Source organism: Enhydra lutris, unplaced genomic scaffold, assembly GCF_002288905.1.
Source record: "Enhydra lutris kenyoni isolate GAN:26980312 unplaced genomic scaffold, ASM228890v2 scaffoldscaffold31, whole genome shotgun sequence".
NCBI lineage: Eukaryota > Metazoa > Chordata > Mammalia > Carnivora > Mustelidae > Enhydra > Enhydra lutris.
Window position 1 is genome coordinate 4,630,262 of NW_019154115.1, and position 19,730 is coordinate 4,649,991.

At 40.0% G+C, this 19,730-nt stretch overlaps 1 protein-coding gene across 1 annotated transcript in view; it reads right to left on the reverse strand.

Moving 5' to 3' along the window:
* The window catches only part of LOC111153169 (ariadne RBR E3 ubiquitin protein ligase 1), a 112,287-nt gene extending 93,285 nt beyond the window's left edge, over positions 1 to 19,002 (reverse strand). The window contains exon 1 of the mRNA XM_022511996.1: positions 18,320 to 19,002. Coding sequence (XP_022367704.1) covers positions 18,320 to 18,691 — 372 coding nt within the window. The 5' untranslated portion in view covers positions 18,692 to 19,002. The remainder of the gene's footprint in view (positions 1 to 18,319) is intronic.
* Positions 19,003 to 19,730: the final 728 nt, after the last annotated feature.

Consider the following 19,730-nt stretch of genomic DNA (forward strand, 5'->3'; position numbering starts at 1 on the left):
TAGAGATAAGAGATTTTTAAATAAACGTATGTACAAAATTTTGAGACTCACTCTCAGGTAAGGATTCAAAGTAGAAATGATGTTTAAGGTGAGTCTTAAAGTATGAAAGAGTTTATTTATCAGGGGAAAGCATCAAAAGCAAAGGAAAAGACTTACAAAGGTGAAAAGGAAAAGCTTCACATCATTACTTTGTTATGCCAGCGTAAGTATGAAGAAATGTCAGATAAGCACACAGGGGTCGAACTATGAAAAGCCTGATCTGTCATGGTAAGGAATCTCTCTCTCACTGTATTATGCGTCCTCTTGTAACCTAGTCATTGCAACCCCTCAGGTTAAGAAGGCTTCTCATAAGCATGATCTCCTAACCCATTTCCACCCCACTGCCTATCATAAACGGAAAAGATTTGGTATATTTTCTCAGATTATAAACTAAGGCGAAATATGAATTTTTTGACACGGTCATAAACTGAAAAGGATGACCAACCTGTAAAAAAAAGGGGGGGCATGCGGCATTTCCTGAGAAATCTGTGGTGGCCATAATATTGTCACAAGGCCCCACTTTCTATCAGTATCCCCCTTTTCAACACAGGATCATAGGGGAAGGGAGGGAAAAATGAGAGGGAGACAAACCATAAGAGACTCTTAATCTCAGAAAACAAACTGAGGGCTGCTGGAGGGGAGGGGGGGGTAGGAGGGAGGGGTGATTGGGTTATGGACATTGGGGAGAGTATGTGCTATGGTGAATGCTATGAATTATTTAAGACTGATGAATCACAGACCTGTACCCCTGAAACAAATAATACATATGTTAATTAAAAATAATAAAAAATAGTAATAAATAAAAGCATCACATTTAGTGAAAAAGAAACAAACCCACCCTTTTCATGTTCTTTGGCTTTTTCTAATTTTGCCATTGAGAGAGGCTTCTAATAACCTCTAACAGTTATAACAAGACTCTACTTGTCCACACAAAAGTCAATACTTTGCTTCTTTCCCCAAAACCAACATATCTCTTTGGAAGGCAGGGCTTTCCTTAACCAAGCAGCAAAGGTGGGTCAACTCACAACACAGTGAAACACAGCAGGGACCACAGGTATAAAAATAATACTTCAAAAGACAAACTGGTAAGTTGTGGGATTTCTGGGTAATGGCAATACACGAAGAACCTGAAAACCAGGCCAGTGAAAGTCCAGAAACAGAAAATAACTGAGATCCGAATACAGATGGATAAAAAGGAGAATGAAGGGTCCTGGGTTATTGCCTCTATAACCAAGTACTTATTTACGTGTCTGCCCTTCCTAGATCAGGAGCCCTGGAAAGGAATGTTTTCTGCTCATCTTTATACACCTACGGCCAAGCATATGTACCGCGGAGAGGCATATAGATGTAAAAATTAAGTACTGATTTGGCAGAACATGTTGACTGGGAAATGTATAGTACTCTCAGGAATAGTAAAATCTAAGAGGAACAAGTTCAAGATAGATAGTGGCATTAGAGCAGAAAGGAGGTTTGGATTTTTCCTTGAAAGCATCCACACTAATTATCTTTTTGAATTTCATAACTGGGTAAGAACTTCAGAAATCATCAAATCCAAATCTTTTCTTTTTTAAGGGCAGATTCAGACCACAGCCTGATTTAGTCTAAGGCCACACAGTAATATAGATAGAAGGACTAAACTCTAGTCCTAGACTATAAGGTCCAAGAGTTTTACAAAAGGTGAATTAAATAGATAAAATGGGGCATCTTGGGTGGCTCAGCTGGTTGAGCGACTGCCTTCGGTTCGGATCATGATCCTGGAGTCCTGGGATCGAGTACCACATCGGGCTCCCGGCTCCATGGGGAGAGTCTGCTTCTCCCTCTGACCTTCTCCCCTCTCATGCTCTCTCTCTCTCTCTCTCAAATAAGTAAATAAAATCTTTAAAAAAAAATTTGTAATGAATAAATTTTTAAAAATGATTATTGTGTACTTAAGAGTTTTAGAAATACTTGTCTCACATGCAGAAGAAGTTTTTAGATACTGATTTTGGAAAATATGTATCATACAAAAGGAGGCCGGCTGCTCTATACCCAGGTTTGGAGGGCTTTCAAGTTCCCTTTTTGTTACTCATTAAATGTAGCAATAAAAAAAAAAAAAAAAAAAAAGAGAGTAGCATCTACTTTTTAAATCTCATAATCCCAGAACTAAAATCTAGCCTTACAGCCATATCCCTGTATTTTACCCTTCCTTTCCATATGGTATCTGTGTAACTAGCCTCCAAGATGCCCCATATGATCCCTCCCTCCTGGTATTTGTTTTAGACCTCTCATCCCACAGTGGGTTCCAATGCTAGGTCACAGAAGACATTACAGAATGTCTTGCTTTCTTTGATTACTTGTTCTGGAGGAGGGAGGACATTAAAATAGACCTACAGAGAGGCCCATGTACCAATAGATAGTGAGTGAGCCATCTTGAAAGCACTTCTTCAGCACAAACCAAGTCTGCAACCTCAGCTGACAAGATAATTACAACCTCATTAGAGACCCTGAGCCACAATCACCAAGCTAAGCCCCTCAAAACCATGAGATAATAAATGTTTGTTGTTTCAAGCCACTAAGTGTTGGGGCAATCTGTTGTGTAGCAAGAGGTAACTAATTTAAGTTACTCATCTAAAATCACAGTCAATTAGCTACAATGAAAAATCATTTTAGTATTGAAAAGTTCCAGTAAACAAATACAAAGAAAACAGTACAAGAATTTGGCTCAAATAGTCCAACTAAAATCTGAAAAGTTTACTATAGCAGAAAAAGCTTAAAAGGTGGGGCGCCTTAAAAGGGGGAGCGACTGACTCTTGGTTTCCTCTCACGTCATGATCTCAGAGCTCCATGTTGAGCCCTTCACTGGGCTCCATGCTCAGCACAGAGTCAGCTTGGGATTCTCTCACTCTCTCTCTCTCTGCCCTTCCCACTTACACTTGTTTGCCCTCTCTCTCTCAAATAAATAAATAAAATCTTTTAAAAAGTTTTTAAGAAAGAGCTTAAAAGTCAAGAAGACCCAGTTTCAAGGACCTCCACCAGTCTCTGACAGAGAAATGCATTTCTCAGCTTCTCTAACTTCAAATTACTCATCTGTATAATGGAAATAATGCTATTTCCCTGGAATTTATAACAAATTAATACATGTGAAAATACCTAACACATTCACAAATGTCAGCTATTAACACTTTTGTCATGTGAGTCTCTCCCAACATAAAAATTAATGAGTCAGTTCTTTTTTTCCCCTCCATACCGTTATTTTCCCACATTTTAGGCAGCGTCCTTACTCTAATCTTTAAAATGTCATACTTTCTGGCTGGAATCCAAGTCCAAAAGTGCATTCTACAGTCCACAAAGTAGTTGCTTGCTCCCATGGAATGCAGGCTTCAAAAATCCCCAAGACAAATCTCATTGACTAAGAATATATTCATTGAGTTTTTGAATATTTATTTTTCCTTTCCAGGTAGGATAGAGTAGCTAAGAGGTAAACCAGCATTCCTATCCAGGACTGGAAAAACCAGACAATGTTGACAGACTATTTGTCTGAAGGCAGTAGACAGCTAAAAAAACTAGTGATTTTACAAATGTCGTGGGATTTTACCTGAGAGTGCTTATCAATTCTTGAAGCAAGAAGAGTAGTGTTTCCTCCTAAGATGTTCACATCCTAATACCTGCAACCTATAAATGTTAAAATTGCATGGTGAGGGGAAATTAACTAATGTTGCAGATGGGAACTAAAATTGGTGATCAGCTGACCTTAAAGAGATTACCCTAGGTTATCCAGGTCAACCCAGTATAATCAGAGAATCACGTTCAAAGTTAAAGTAGTACAGGGTGCCTGACTGGCTCAGTTGGTAGAGCATGCAACTCTTGATCTTAGGGTCATGAGTTCAAGCCCCATGTTGGGAGTAGAGCTTACTTAAAAATAAATAAAAATTTAAAAATAAAATAAAAAGGTAAAGTGAAAGAAGCACATGTGAGATTTTTTAAAGTGGAATAAGAGGACAAAAGCAAAAGAGTCAGAGAGAGATTTAAAGATGCTATGCTGCTGGCTCTGAAGATGCCATAAGGAGCCACAAGCTAAGGAATGCAGGTAGTCTCTCCAGAAGTGAAAAAGTGGGTGAGAGCCCACTAAGATTCATTTGGATCCAACAATTTGGATTTCTGACTTTCAGAACTATAAAATAATGAATTTATGTGTTAAGTCACTAAGTTTGTGGGACGTATTACAGCCCAAAAGGGAAACTAACACTGAGATTTGAGGGGTGTCTCAAGAATGGGGGAATGGTTGGTCTTTCCCTCAGGATATCTGCTTAATCCCTGGGCTAAAAACAGGGCCAAAACTAAAAACCTAAAGACAAAAGTGTCTGAAATAAGAAGTGATGCTTCCAGCAGTCTTGGGAGTCAATGATTAAAGTTTGAGATCCCTAGGGAAGGAACTGCTAAGAATACAGCAGGTTCTTAGCTGAAGATTTTTTTTTTTAAGATTTTATTTATTTGACAGAGGGAGATCACAAGTAGGTAGAGAGAGAAAGGGAAGCAGGCTCCCTGTTGAGCAGAGAGCCTGATGTAGGGCTTGATCCCAGGACCCTGAGATCATGACCTGAGCTGAAGGCAGAGGCTTAACCCACTGAGCCACCCAGGCGCCCCCTTAGTTGAAGATTCTAAAGGTCCATAGGCAGATCAGAGACTGAAACTAAACAGAGCTAGAGGGGTGCTTGGGTGGCTCAATGAGTTAAAGCCTCTGCCTTCGGCTCAAGTCATGATCCCAGGGTCCTGGGATCGAGCCCCACATGGGGCTCTCTGCTCAGCGGGGAGACTGCTTCCTCCCTCTCTCTCTCTGCCTGCCTTTCTGCCTACTTGTGATCTGTCTGTAAAATAAATAAAATCTTTAAACAGAGCTAGAACTCAGCCTGACTGGATTAAGATCATCATTCAGCACTCTAACCACCAAACAGAAGGAAGAATGAAAATCCTCTCTACAGAAATATATCATCATCCAGAACCTCTAAATTACTTTATAACCAACATACGGCATGCAATCAAAAGTATGTCCAATGACAGGAACACATGACTGAAAACCGGAAGGGAAAAAAATATATTAAGCGACTAACAGTTATTACTGGAATTAGGTGACAAACCTTGTAAGAATAAATGATTATTACACTGGAGAAAACAGATGAAAAAGTCGTCACCAGAAAACTAGTAGCTACAAAAAAGCATCAAATGGAAACTCTAGAATTAAAAAATACAATATTGGAAATTAAGAACTAATTAGGTGTTTAATAGCAGATCAAAGGAAAAAGATTTAGAGACCCAGAAGATAAATCAACAGAAATCATCCCATTTGAAGCAGAAGAAGAGAATGTAAGACACACAGAGCACTGAACACGTCTGGTACATAACAAAAAGCTCTAATATATATGTAACTGGAGTCTCAGAAGGAAAGAGGATGAAGGCAGACCTGAGAATTTCCAGAATTGATAAAAAGACATCACCCTCACAGACTCAAAAGGATCCGAAAAACGAAAGATTTAAAAAACAAAACAAAACAAAACAAAACACACCTCACTAGACACACAGTAAAAAAAATCTCACAGAAACCCAGATTAAAGACTTCATTAAGCTTCCTCTCACCACAAACAGAAGCCAGAAAACAGCAGAATCTTTAAGGTACTGAAAGAAACTGAAACCTAAAATTATAAACATAGAAAAATATTCTCCAAAAATGGAACTGAAATAAAAGTACTTAAGAAATATTTACTAAGGACTCCTGGACTCCTGGGTGGCTCACTCGTTAATCATCTGCCTTCGGCTCAGGTCATGATCAGAGGGCCCTGCTCGGCGGGAAGCCTGCTTCTCCCTCTCCCGCTCCCCCTGCTTGTGTTCCCTCTCTCTGTCTCTCTTCCTGTCAAATAAATAAATAAAATCTTAAAAAAAAAAAAAAAGAAAGAAAGAAAGAAAGAAAGAAATATTTACTAAATACCCAGTATGTGCCAGGTACTGTTCCGGGAACTGGGACTGCAGCAATGAATAAAATAAAGTCCTGCTCTCACACAGCTTTCATTCTAATATAAGAAATCAAAATATAGACAAATTAACAAATAGAGTATGTTGAGTGGTATCTCTACTAGCTCCTCCTTGAAAAAAATTAAGCCTCCCATCCCATTTCCAACATCTTTCCCCTACTAGTCATACCTTATTATTTATATTTCCTAGATTTTATTTAACAGAGGCTAGTATTTCTGTTAATAACCCCCAGAGCATCTAACATAGCTTATAAATAAGAAGTTTCTGATTAGTCAGTAATACTTAATTTGTAATTTATAAACTATTGCTAATTTATAATAAATCCAAATAATGTGGTTAGTCCTATCTCCTTTTTGCAAGCCTACATGCCATTTTCTTAATGATTCAGAAATATTTCAGAATATCAGAGCAGCAATTCTCAACCTTTTTGGTCTCAGACCTCCTTTCCACCTTAAAAAATTAAGGACACCAAAGAGCTTTGTTTACATGAGTTATAACTATCAATATTTAACATGTTAGCTGCTAAAAAAGAATTTTTAAAATATTAACTCATTAAGATAACAGTAATAGATCCCATTATAGATTAATACAAAAAACACTTTAATGAAAAAAACTATGTCCTAACAAAAAAGCTGGTAAGAAGAAGTCACTATTTCACATTTCAAAGCCTCTTTAATACCTGGCTAAATAGAAAATAGCTCGATTCTCATATCTGCTTCTGGATTCAGTCTCTTGGATGTGTTGTGGGTTTTTTTTTTATTTTTTTTATTTTGGAGAGCATGACAGGGAGGAGCAGAGGGAGGAAGGGAGAATCCCAAGCCGACTCTGTCCTAAGCACTGAGCCCAAGGCAGACCCAGAGTTCACGACCTGAGCTAAAATCAAGAGTCAACTCACTGCACCACCCAGGCGCCCCTCTTGGATATGTTGTTTTATCTGAAGAATAAAGGAAATGTGGCTTCATAAAAATAAGTAGTTTGAAAAAAAGAGGAGCACTTGGGGCTCCTGGCTGGTTTAGTGGATAGAACCTGCAACTCCCTAATTTCAGGGTTTTAAGTTCAAGCTCCACACTGGGTATAGAGATTACATTAAAACACACACACACACACACACACATATTTTAATTTAATAAACTTAATTTAGTATAAATTACATATATAAATAAATATATATGTAAGTTTTTTGAAGATGAACACTTTTTAAAAAAATTTTTATTTATTTATTTGTCAGAGAGAGCAGAAGCATGGAGAGCTGCAGGCAGAAGAGGCAGAGCAGGCAGAGGGAGAAGCAGGCACCCTGCTGACAAGGAGCCATATGTGGGACTTGATCCCAGGACCCTGGGAGCATGACCTGCGCCAAAGGCAGATGCTTAACCAACTGAGCCACCCAGGCGTCCCAAAGAGGAACACTTTCATAGGCTTTTCACTTAATTATGGATATTCTTCTTGAAATTATACCAAAATGCAAAAAGTATCTTAAAAGCTGTTTGCAAGGTAGAATTTGAAACCATGTCAAAGAACTTTTCATATTCTTGGTGATCTATCTTGTACTCTGAATGGTTCATTTACCAATGCAGGACTGTGAAGTATCAAAATTGGTCAATGGAAAATTGGTCATTTGGAAAATATTGGTTCATTAAGTTAAACTGATCTTCCAAATATTGATATATTTTATTACACAATATTTCATCAGAAGTTTTTAAATATTAGGAAGCAGTCTCACAGTAGCAAACATAAGTTTTCCAAAATTCTAATTTTCACTTAAAAACTTTAAAAATGTTATCATTAGCAACATATTGTTAGCACTTTTCCTTGAAATAACAGGTGTATTTCATTCATTTGGAGAAACATTCACCATATGTTTGCCATTTGTCTAAAAAACAAAAACAGCCAGTCAGTCATTCAAGAAAAAATGGGTGTTCCATCAAACAAGCGGCTTGTTTCGCTCACTAATCAAACTGCACAGATGTCTTCTTCAAGACAACCTCTGTAACTTTAGTATGCCCAAGTGCTTCACACACAGCTCCACCTAAGCCTACTTTACCACCCACGCTATGAAAAAGATGTGTACTTAAAGGATAAGATATAATAAAACTAGTAACTTTTACTACTTCATCCAGACCAAGTGAAAAATGTTATTTTTTTACTGTCTGTAGAGATGAAGAATACAAAGACTACTTGTATAGTTGGGTGCCACTGATGTGATTTGTGCTAGGATTCCCATTGTTTTACCTACCCACTGCATTCTGCACCATTAGAACAAAGGTCAGCACATTAAAAAAGGCAAACGTCTTAGTATTATCATACGATAGTTGTGCTTTCATAGACCATACTTTGAGAACTACAGCATTAGTGACTCAATTGTTTTTATATCACTGTCCGTTCATATAAGTGCCAGGGAACTACATGCAAACGATAAGCTTTAAAAATGTCACTATATATTCCGAGCACTTAAAAAGCTTGCCCTCGGGGCGCCTGGGTAGCTCAGTGGGTTAGGGCTTCTGCCTTTGGCTCAGGTCATGATCCCAGCGTCCTGGGATCAAGCCCCACATTGGGCTGTCTGCTCGGCGGGGAGCCTGCTTCCTCCTCTCTCTCCCTGCCTCTTTGCCTACTTGTAATCTCTGTCTGTGAAATAAATAAATATTAAAAAAAAAAAAAAAAAGCTGTCCTCTTGGAATTTAAACACTTTTTTTTCTTGCTTCTTACACTAGGACTGTGGAATTACCTACAAATCATAAAATAACTTATTAGCACCAGAAGAAAATCTTACCTAGCTCCCCTTGGTATATGATAAGGAAACTGAGGAAGTAAGCATTTACTAGGCAAGGACAAATTTCAAGTATTTACTGAGTTTCTACTACAGCAAAGACTGTTAGTGTGCCATATGCTATGGATGTGGAAGATTCAGCTCTTATACTCAAGTCCCTCACATCTGGCTGTGGAGACTTAGGTATTGGGATGGCTATATTTCAACCTCATGCAGGCTATACCAATATCTACATGAAGCACCATGCAAACAAAGATAAGGAAGCACTAGAAAGGTAAAGAAGAGAGACCTGGCAAGAGATACAGTAGTATCTGAGCAGGGTCTGAATAGAAGTACATCAGGCAATTGAGAGGATTAAGAGTAACACAAGAGGGAGGAGCTTGAGCAAATTTAAGAAAACACAAATGTGTTTTATGTATTAGGAAATTATAAACCCAACACAGAGTAATAAAAAAAAGGAAAGAAATTATAAGTGGTGCAGTTGGGGGAGATGGGAGAATCAGGAACAGCAGCAGCTGACACTGAAAAAAATGCGCTGACACTAAAATGAGGAAGCCATGAATGCCATATAAAGGAATCTGGACAAGACTTATAATAGTAAGGGGCGGGGGAAGGGGTGGACAATGAAGTTTTTTTTAGCAGGAAAATGACATATTTGGTAGTATGACATAGACTGGAAGCCTATAGACAATGAGACAAAATAAAAAGAGGCCTTAGATTAGGATTAGTTTGTAAAAAGAACAGGAATAACAAATTTCAGAGGTAACTTGATCAGGGCTAATTGGATATGGGAAATGCAGGGGGAAAAATTTAAGGGTGACTCTCAAATTCCACGAACAGTTAACTGGTAATTTAAAGAAAGAAGAGCCTTGAGGAGACAATACAGTAAATCTGGGTTTCAAGTGGGTTTCAGAGAAATACCTGTCCAAAATGTCACACTTTACAGGTTTTTTACTTGTAAATACTTCCTAAGAATCAGAAAATACTTCTTAGTCTCTAGCTTCTACTTAATCCCTTAAAAATGTACAATTGTGATTAAGAGAAAGGATATATTACCAAGCAACTGGAGTCTGTTAATATTTGAATTAGAAGTATGAGAGTTTCAAAGGAGACTGCAAAGTAAGCCTGGGGAGAAGTGTCTGGGATTATAGCTATTCTTAGCTTTGTCTAAACAAATGTCTTAGTAATAAGGAAATGTTACCTAATACTTCATTATCTGCTGTACTTTTTGCCAAAATGTATTAAGTGTCAGGTCACTTCTGACACTTCCTTTAAATGGAACATAGCAAAAATGAAAAAAGCTATTGAATGATGTTTACATTAAGAAAAAAATTACATGGAAAAACTTCCAGTACAGTATTTGGCATTTCTCACTCAAATCCTCACACTCTTTTGACCCTAATACTAGCATTCTCATTTTTAAAAACGAAAAAAGTAGAGCTCTGAAAAGTTAATCTGCCAGAACGTTGCTATTTCAGTAAGAACTTCTCAAACTGCCTTCCGAGATACTAACTACCCGTCAGTTTAACTTAAATACCAACTGGACATCAACTATTCACCAAGATACATCGAGAAATGAGACATTATTCAAACTAATCCCAGATGACCTCCAATCACTGTTAAAATGAAATTTTAGGGGACGCCTGGGTGGCTCAGTGGGTTAAGCCTCTGCCTTCGGCTCAGGTCATGATCTCAGGGTCCTGGGATCGAGCCCCACATCGGGCTCTCTGCACAGCGGGGAGCCTGCTTCCCCCTCTCTCTCTGCCTGCTTCTCTGCCTACTTGTGATCTCTCTCTCTCTCTCTGTTGAATAAATCAATAAAATCTTAAAAAAAATGAAATTTTAGGAAAAAAGCAAAAATTTGGATTCTTACATGATTATGGAAATCGAATGACTCTATAAAACGTGCTATTCTTTTAGAACTAAAGACCCAACAATGGCCCACATTTTAACTCACTTGGGCAGTTTTGTTTTGCTCTGTTTTATTTTTTATTTTTATTTTTTTTTAAGATTTTATTTATTTGAGAGAGAGAGAGAGAGAGAGATCACAAGTAGGCAGAGAGGCAGGCAAAGAGAGAGGGGGAAGCAGGCTCCCCGCCAAGCAGAGAACCCAATGCGGGGCTGGATGCCGGGACCCTGAGGATCATGACCCGAGCCAAAGGCAGAGGCTTTAACCCACTGAGCCACCCAGGCGCCCCTGTTTTGCTCTGTTTTAAATAGTTTTTTTTAATGCTGGGGGAAGAAAGGGTAAAAACTGCCACTACTATCTCCATAGGCCCCAAAAGATACAACCATCCCAGGTTAGAAGCCTCTGATTATAGTTCATTCTTTCACAAGTGATCATCAAATGTCAGCCAAATAAATGCTCATTCATACATTTATTCCATCATTTAATAGGAATAATTAAGCTATTTAACAAAGCTACATAGTAATAGTATGATAACACAGAAAAGATGACCTGTATATTGTTGAAGTCTTAGCCAAGTTATGGCCTGTCATATTATGCCTATTAAGAGAAAGGTCTAGTAGAAAATAGAAAAGCAGTCAATATTAATTTTATCAAAAATACAGGTTCATTGTTGTATGAAGAAAGAGGGTCTCATTAACTTCAGGAAGAAAAGCTTCCAACACAATTATTTTAAAAAACAACTTTATCAAAAGGGTGACCCTAAGAACAATAGGCGAAAGTTACAATAGCGGATTTCAATTACATTTTAAAAAATCAAGAGTTAAATTTGAAATGAGCTACATCACAAAATACTTCACTGTCATTTATCTGTAGTTAAGCAGAGATTGGAATGTTACTGAGAGGATTCTTAGAGACAATAAACAAGAACAAGGACTCTCAGCCCTGGGTGTGCATTAAAATAATCCAGGGAAAATTTCTGTTTAATGACAATGCATGGTCCAAACTCCCAGAGACCCACTGCTTAGTCTGTTGTGGGGTCTGAGTGCCTGCCTTTAAAACAAAAATCTCAGGGAAAGAAATCTGAGTAAGACCACATTAATGTCAATACACTCACTGGTTATGACATTATGCTATAGTTTTGCAAGGTGGTATCACCGTAGAAAAATCAGCAAAGGGTATGTGGGATCGCTATGCTATCGCCGTTTCTTACAACTGCAATTAAAAGTGTGAAAAAAATCCCCAGGTGATTCCACTACGTAGCTAAAGTTAAAAAAGAAAAAAATTATTGGACTGAAGAATCTCAAATTTCTTACAATTCTAAGAGACTGCAAGCTATTTCTTTTAATCTTAGCCATTGGAAAGTAATTAAGAATGCTTATCATTTAAAGCCAAATACAAATAATTTATAGTTAATCCTAAGTAAAAAAATCCAAACTACTATGCCTCTTATTTGTATATAAATTAAATGGATAGATAAGCATTATACAATGGTTGTCCTTCACCTCCTGACAAAGCCAAACTGTATGTAGACGATGGAAGAGCCTCTGAGATGGCCCCAAGGATCCCTCACCTCTTCATCTTCACACTTGTGTAACCTCCTCCCCTTGAGTGTGTGGATACAGTTAATCACTTACAACAAGTAGAACAGGACAAAGTGATGGGATGTCAATTGAAATGAAATTATAAAAAGACTGTCTTCTATCTTGGGGGCTCTCAGACTCTTCATTCTGAGGAAAAGAAACTGTGTTATAAGCCACTTTCTGGAGAAGCCCACATGGCAAGGTACTTGTGTCTCTGGCCAACAACCAGCCAGTGAAAATCTGAGGCCTGACAATGGAAGGGGAATCTCCCCTCCTCAAGCCTTGAGAACTGCAATTTAACTGATACTTTGCTTGCAACCTTAATGGAGTTAACATGAGACCCTGAGCCAGAGGCACCTAACCTAACTCAGCTGCACCCAGAATCATGACCCATAGAAACTGTAAGATAGTGTTTTTAAGCCACTGAGTTTTAAGGAAATGTAGAGTTGAATTAATACATACAGCTACCATATGTCAAACCCAAAATAAAGGAATCTAATCTGATGGCTTCTGCCTTTCTTCAGAATATCAAACCTTCCAGTTTCTGCAACCTTACCACCCACAATTTACAAACTCTGTTCTACTTTAGTGAACCTCACCATTATTCAGACACTTTCCTTGTTCTCACTTCATTCAGTTTCCTAAAATGGCTTTATATCCCTTTTTCCTATCTATCCAAATCCTAGCCATCCAATCCTAGCCAGATAACACCCACAGATTTCTCTCCCATGAATACCTATTACTATCCTCTTAGCACCTGATGAAAAGACTTTCTGACCCAACAGCTTTGAGTGTCTAAATTAAAAGAGATCATCAACTCCTTGAGAATGTCTTCTCATATTCTCTTCACTATTTACTACAGTACTGAGCAGTTACAGTATCCAAAACCTTTTTTTTCCCCAACATATTAAATAAAGAAACTCAAATATTTTTGTGTTAAAAAAAAAAAAAGAAGTGGAAAGAAAACCAAGTGGTCCAACCTAGAATGTAAGGTGCCACTACTTTGGTTTGCACGTTTGAAATAACTGAATTAAAGACCACTTTATCTGAAGGATACCAGTAATAACGACAAATCCCCTCCAACTCTATTAGCCCAGTAAGCACTGTGAAGCGCTTTTGAAATTTTCCTTTTATAGTTTCTTAAACAACTTGCCTTCCACCATTAACCCACCTCTGTTGTAATTTATCACTATACTGATAACACACTGAGAAATGCTGTTAAATTTCAACTGCATCAGTGGTTCTCAAAATTGAGCTTGCATCAGCATCACCTGGAACGCTCATTTAAACCAACGGCTGGACCCCACCCCCAGAGTTTGATTCACAGGACTACTGCCATAAGCGATTTAATAAGAATTAATAGAATTTAAAACTTATGGCTCAAATAAGTTCAAGATCAGGTGGGAAAAGACAGAAAATCAAGAGGAATAAACTATACCAAATACTTTTAATTAACAGCTTCAAGATACACACTCTCTCCCCTTCCTCTCCCTCTTCCACTCCCTACCCAAATAAGTTAGCCAATTTAAGTTCATCCTGATTTGCACACTTGAATTCACTTGAATTCACTTCTTTGAAACAGTGAGCATCTCCAATTAACTAAGGTTATAAAAGGATGTTAGATTAAAAAAAAAATCAATGTAAAAAGAAAAAAAAGGCCAATCGAGTAGTTCAATTCTCTTAACTACTTCCCATATTTAAAAAAAAAAAACAAAAACAAAAACTGAAGGTTCTGAGATGTAAACAAAACTTGCCATTTGGAGTTTTTCCTCCAATGTCCAGGGCTAGAACTGACTCTGAGTCAATAATGCTGGTATACGCTGCCTCTCAATTTATGCTTGAAACCTCACCTTAAAACTTCTTTAAGTCTTTTAATTAAATAAATAGCTGAAATAAAATTAAAAACTTCAACAGCCACTAGAAAATTTCCCCTGTAAAGATATCTGTTGTCTTTAAAATGGGCTATTTAGCATAATAAACCTTAAAATAGCAAGACACCCACCCACTTCTTTATACCTTCTCTGTGACCACTCATACCCATCAGCCCATGCTCCTCCTCTGCAGCACATCCTTTAAAAGTAGTATTCCTGGGGCTCAGTAAGTTAAGCCTCTGCCTTCAGCTCGGGTCATGATCTCTGGGTCCTGGGATTGAGCTCCTCATGGAGATTCCTACTCAGCGAGAAGCCTGCTTCTCCCTCTCCAGCTCTCCCTGCTGTGCTCGCTTCTCTTTCAAATAAATAAATAAAATCTTTAATAAATTAATTAATTTTAAAAAGGAGTATGCCTAAGGGTTACCACCTTCTTACTCTACTCATTCTCCCCGAGTCAAAATCATGACAGTAGATGAACTATGACTATCCCAGTGGTTAAGAACTATCACTGGAGTGGCTAAAAATATATAAATGCTTAGGCTCCAACTCAGACTTAACTGATGAACAACAATCTCTGGGAATGAAGCCCAAGGACCTCTATGTTCCCCACCTTTATATGCTCCTTAGGCAAGAACCATGCCCTCTAATCTAGTTAATACGGTAACTGGCATACACGCACAAGCACAACCAACATGTGCTGAATAATGTTGTGGAAACACAAAACAGCACGTTGAAAGGCCTCTCAATTGCAGAACTGTGTGGTGTTTAATAAACTACCGAGCTGTTAAAGCAATTACATTAGAAATCCACTGTTCAATAATACTAGTTAAGTAAATACAGTTGGGTAAGTTAAGGGCTTTTAGTACTTCTTTAATATTGGTATAGGTTAAACAAAACCCATGATCTATTCTTGAAAGTTCACAAGGTAATCTAGGTAGCCACAAAGATTTAAATATAACAAAGCCAAACTAAACAAATTATAACAAGAGAGTTACGGAAGCTAGAAAACCAAGAGTCTTCTAAAACAAAAAGTGTTAACTCATATGAAAGCTAAAACTCACCCGCAGATGTCTACAAATTACAATATTATCTAATGTTGCCCAGAATTATTCTCCCCAAAGTAGTAATAAAATTCCCAAGGAAAAATTAATCTGGCAATCTTTTCACATTTCAATCTTTATCTCCTGCAAATTTATTTTCAAATTCACTAATAACATACCTGATTTCATATTGAAAAGTAGCACTGGGGAGCAGGGAATTTAAAATTTTTTAGAATTAACAGTAAGCTCTCTAATGTGAAGTAAAACAAGGGGTTTTAATTAGATAAACTTAAAACTTATTGCCACATTAGACCATTTTTTCAACTAAAAAACCTAGAGAAATGATCTTTAAAAACCTCAACGAATATAAAGAGGTTTTATAAAGCAATAAAAGATAAAAATCCCTAAAAGGGCTCAAAATGAGCAAAAGCAAAGGGCAAATTACAAAAGAAATACCAATGTCCTAAGATACATGTTAAAAGTTCTCTTCACCTTCTTTTTCTTTTTTTTTAAAGCAAATTTTTAAAATGACGACTATTTTATCCTAATTAAGCACTGACTGGTGGGGGGGGAACTAACATAACCTTTCTTAAAGCAATGTGGTAGGTAGGATGTATCAAATGCCTTGAAAATAATCACATCATTTGACTCAGCAATTCAATCTATCCTAGAAAAGAAAACATTCAAAGATTTATCTATGACGATATTCCCAATGAAGTTAGTAAGAGCCAGAAACTAGAAAATAAAAAGGAAGGCCAATAATAATGGACTGATTAAATAAACGTCTAGATTTATAATCATATAAACACTGAAAATGGAAACAGTTATTAACAAGAGAAAACTGTTGAGATTCCTTCTGTTTCCATAACCTGCTTTTTTCTACGGAAAATGAGAATATATAGTATGATTCTGATGTTGTTAAAATATATGTATAGCTCACCCAGAGCTCTGAAAAGATAACTAACTTCAAATTTTATGTATCTCTCTTGGTGTAGATCTCGTCTTTTTTTTTCCTTGCCTAGTCAGTTTTTTCTTAGAGTGTGCATGTATGACCAGTGTAACTTTTTAAGTTTAAATCTAACATAAAAAAACAATTACCACAACCAAAGCCTAGTTTAGATCTAAGAAGCACACCATTTGGAGAAAAGATGACCTGGGATAAACCCTATTCTTTCCTTTACTGGTAGGTCGAAATATAAACTTAACAAGGAACTGATATTCATATATTCAGGAATACCATTTAAGAGACCTTAAAAATGAGGTCAACTAGGAAAAAGATAGTTTTCAAAAATCAGGCATGGACACCTCTTAAAAACAAACAAACAAAAAAACCCCTAGCATTTTGTGGTCCTTATTAGCTCAGTTCATCTGTGTTTATTCTCTCTCCCCTAAACTAACAAAGAAAGAATGATGTCATATGCATTAGCTACATCCCTGTTCCAGAAGTGACATGAAGAACTTCTAAGGTTTGGCCTCAGTGCTTAAGACACACCTAAGAGCTGAGAAAAGCTGGATGAGATTTACTATATGAAAACAAAGAAGTTAAATAATAAATATCCACTATCCATGCGTTTTTAAAGGCCTAACATGTCAATAAAACAGGTAAGTTTGAAAACATTGGATTTTATGTACTGTGGTGGTAAATAAATGAAAAGAGAATTCAAGGTTTTACTCTAACTTCTTTTAATAAAGTTTCCTCAAAAAAAGAAAAAAGTCTCAACTTAGTGGCCTAAGAACTGTCATATTTTTAGAAGCAGAAAAAGAGCAATAAAACTCATCTTCCTTCTATATACCTTCAATTTCCTCCTCAGATTGCAGTATCCCTATGAAAGTTTGAGATGTCCACTATTTATCAGATTTTTTTTTACTTACTATTATTCAAAACAGGGTCTCCAAATGAGCCAAAATAGACGGTTCAATTGAAAGTATTCCTTACTAGACAATATTGTAAAAATCTGCTATTCACGCAAACTGAACAAGTAGCAGTGACATACTACTGCCAATTTCCCAGTGAATGTTAACCAATTAATTTGGGGGTGGGGGCGAGTAATGACTGAGGTAGAAGAAAGTAATAGTAACTTGCTCCTGTATATAGATTCCTCATATGTAACTAGTGTTTTCTGAAAGTTGCACTGAATCAAAACTTCATTTTTATTCTTCAATCGTATCCCTGGCCCCTCATCATAATTTTTTTTTTCCAAACAAATGTAAACTTTGGACTTCCTAAAGCTCAAAAATGCAAAATCTGACCCACGAGATCAAATGAGCTGTGTTATCAACTTAAACCAAGCCTAACTCACCAAGAAATAAAAATTATCAGAGAAAAGGGTCCAGAAGCAGAAAGCCCCTACTTTCTAACTCACAATAGAGTCTTGTCTAATATTAGACAATAACACTGCGTTTTGTTGTTTTAGCTGCAAGGCTGGGTATGCAATATGCAGTAGCCATTCCAACAGCTTCAAGTAAGTCATTGGCTACCAATGAAAAGTAGCATTAGGTCCCAAACAGCCAGCAACGACATAAAAAGATGAGAGCAGAAGCTTCACCATCAAAAAAGAAGGCCCATCAGCACCTCTTCCGAGAAACAGTTCCCTTCCCCCACCTTTAAGTAAGGCACTTAAGACTGCCAAGCAGATCCATTTCTTTATTAACCGGTGCCCACTTGGGGCAACCGTACACCAAGCTGCTTAGGCCTACTCCAACCCCTTCCACGCGAGAATGAAGGCCGGGATAACCCTCTCAGGGGCCGCGTTCGTTCTGCTCTTCTCCACCCCCCCCTCCGCCCCGCCCCGCCCCTGTAGGCGCTCCTCCGGCCAGAGGAAGGACACCGGGCCCAGGGACAGGCAGGAATTGCCCGCAAGAGAAGTGTTGGGCGGCCGAAGGCCTCCGCCATAGCAGGACCTGGAAAAGCACCGCCCCCAGCGCACCTCCCCACACCCGGCTAACCGGCGAATGTCTGCTTTCGACACCCTCTATCCCCAGCAGAGGCAGCGGAGGAGACAGGGCCGGGAGGCACCGGGCTGAGTTGCGCACCAGGCCCAGGCCTGCCCCTCGGGCCGCCGAATCTGCTCCCCAGTCCGGCCAGGTCAAGCCAGCGCGGCGGCCACCCTCACCTGGATGACCTCGTTGACCTCCCGGATACATTCCACCATGTGTTGCAGAATCTGCTCGGCCGTGAGCACCTCGTAGCGGTAATCCTCCTCCTGCTCGTGCCCTGGCCCGCCGCCGCCGCCGCCGCCGCCGCCGCCGCCACCGCCGGGCCCCAGAGCGCTGCCGCCGCCGCCGCCCGTCTCCCCGCACAGCAGTCCGTCCCGCTCCCCGCCGACGCCCAGCCCGGGCTCCACCAGCTCCACCTCGCCCAGATCCAGGTTATCATCGTCCGGCTCATCGTCGTCCTCGTCTTCCTCCTCCTCGGCGCCGCTGTCCTCCTCGCTGCACTCTTCGTCCTCGTCGAACTCGTAGTTGTAGCCCTCGTCCGAGTCCATGGCGCGACACGCGAGGGCCCGGCGGACGCTGGCCCTGAGGCGGGGAGAGGGCGGGGACGCCGAGGCCCCGGCTCTCGCTCCGGCTCCGGCTGATGTCCGGACGCAGGCCTGGCTCCAGCCCCGCGGGCCGCGGCTCCTCCCCGGGCGCGGCGGTTGGCGGTTGGCGGCTGGCGGCGGCAGCGGGGAGGGCGCGGAGGAGGGAGGGAGGGAGCGAGGGGTCCGCTTGCCGCCCGCCTCAGTCAGACGCGGCTCCGCTCCGGCCTCCGAGAGAAAACAGTCCCCAGCGCCACCTCCACGGCCGCTGCTACCGCTACTGAGCCAACAAAGGGGCGTGCGTCACCGCGTCGCGCTGCGTCGTCGCGTCACTCCTCTTGGCGTCACTACGCCCCGCCCCGCCGCCCCTGCGTGGAGAACGGGGAGACCCCACGGCCCGGCCTGGCCCGGGGAGCGCGGCACCGCGGGAATCGCCCTCTGGGTTCCGGCTGTGGTCCGACACCAGTGAATTCTGCTCGTGAGGAGGGTGCAGCCTCCTCGTTACCGAGAGAAGCGCTCCTGGACCCGGCGCTGGGTTTTGCCGCAGGCCATAGGGATGCACCCGCTTCTCTGAATCCAGCGAAGGTGGCCTTCCCACCGGGCGGTGGAGACACTTCCCGCCCACCCTGGAGTAATTCGGGGAAGTCCTTGGCTGTTGAGCTCACATTCCTACTGTCCGAGCTACTAAATGGAAATCTTTTCAGGCGGAACCTGTGAACTGAGGGACAGGTGAACCTCGTTTTAAGTAGTTCCGCTTCTATACTCCGGGACAGACGTGCAGTGGTTTTTTAAGTCGCTGATAGTGACGTCATATAGAGAAGCGTTTCCTGAACTCAGCTCAGCAGGAACCTACCTATTCAGGGCCCTAAACAATGTAAACAGTCGCGGCTTTCCTTAATGGAGCACCGTGTAAGGGCTCTATATACGTTCTCTCGTCTTCACGGAACCACAGTACCCATTGTGTTATCTGAGGCTCGAAGGGAAAGGGACTTGACCAAGAACACAG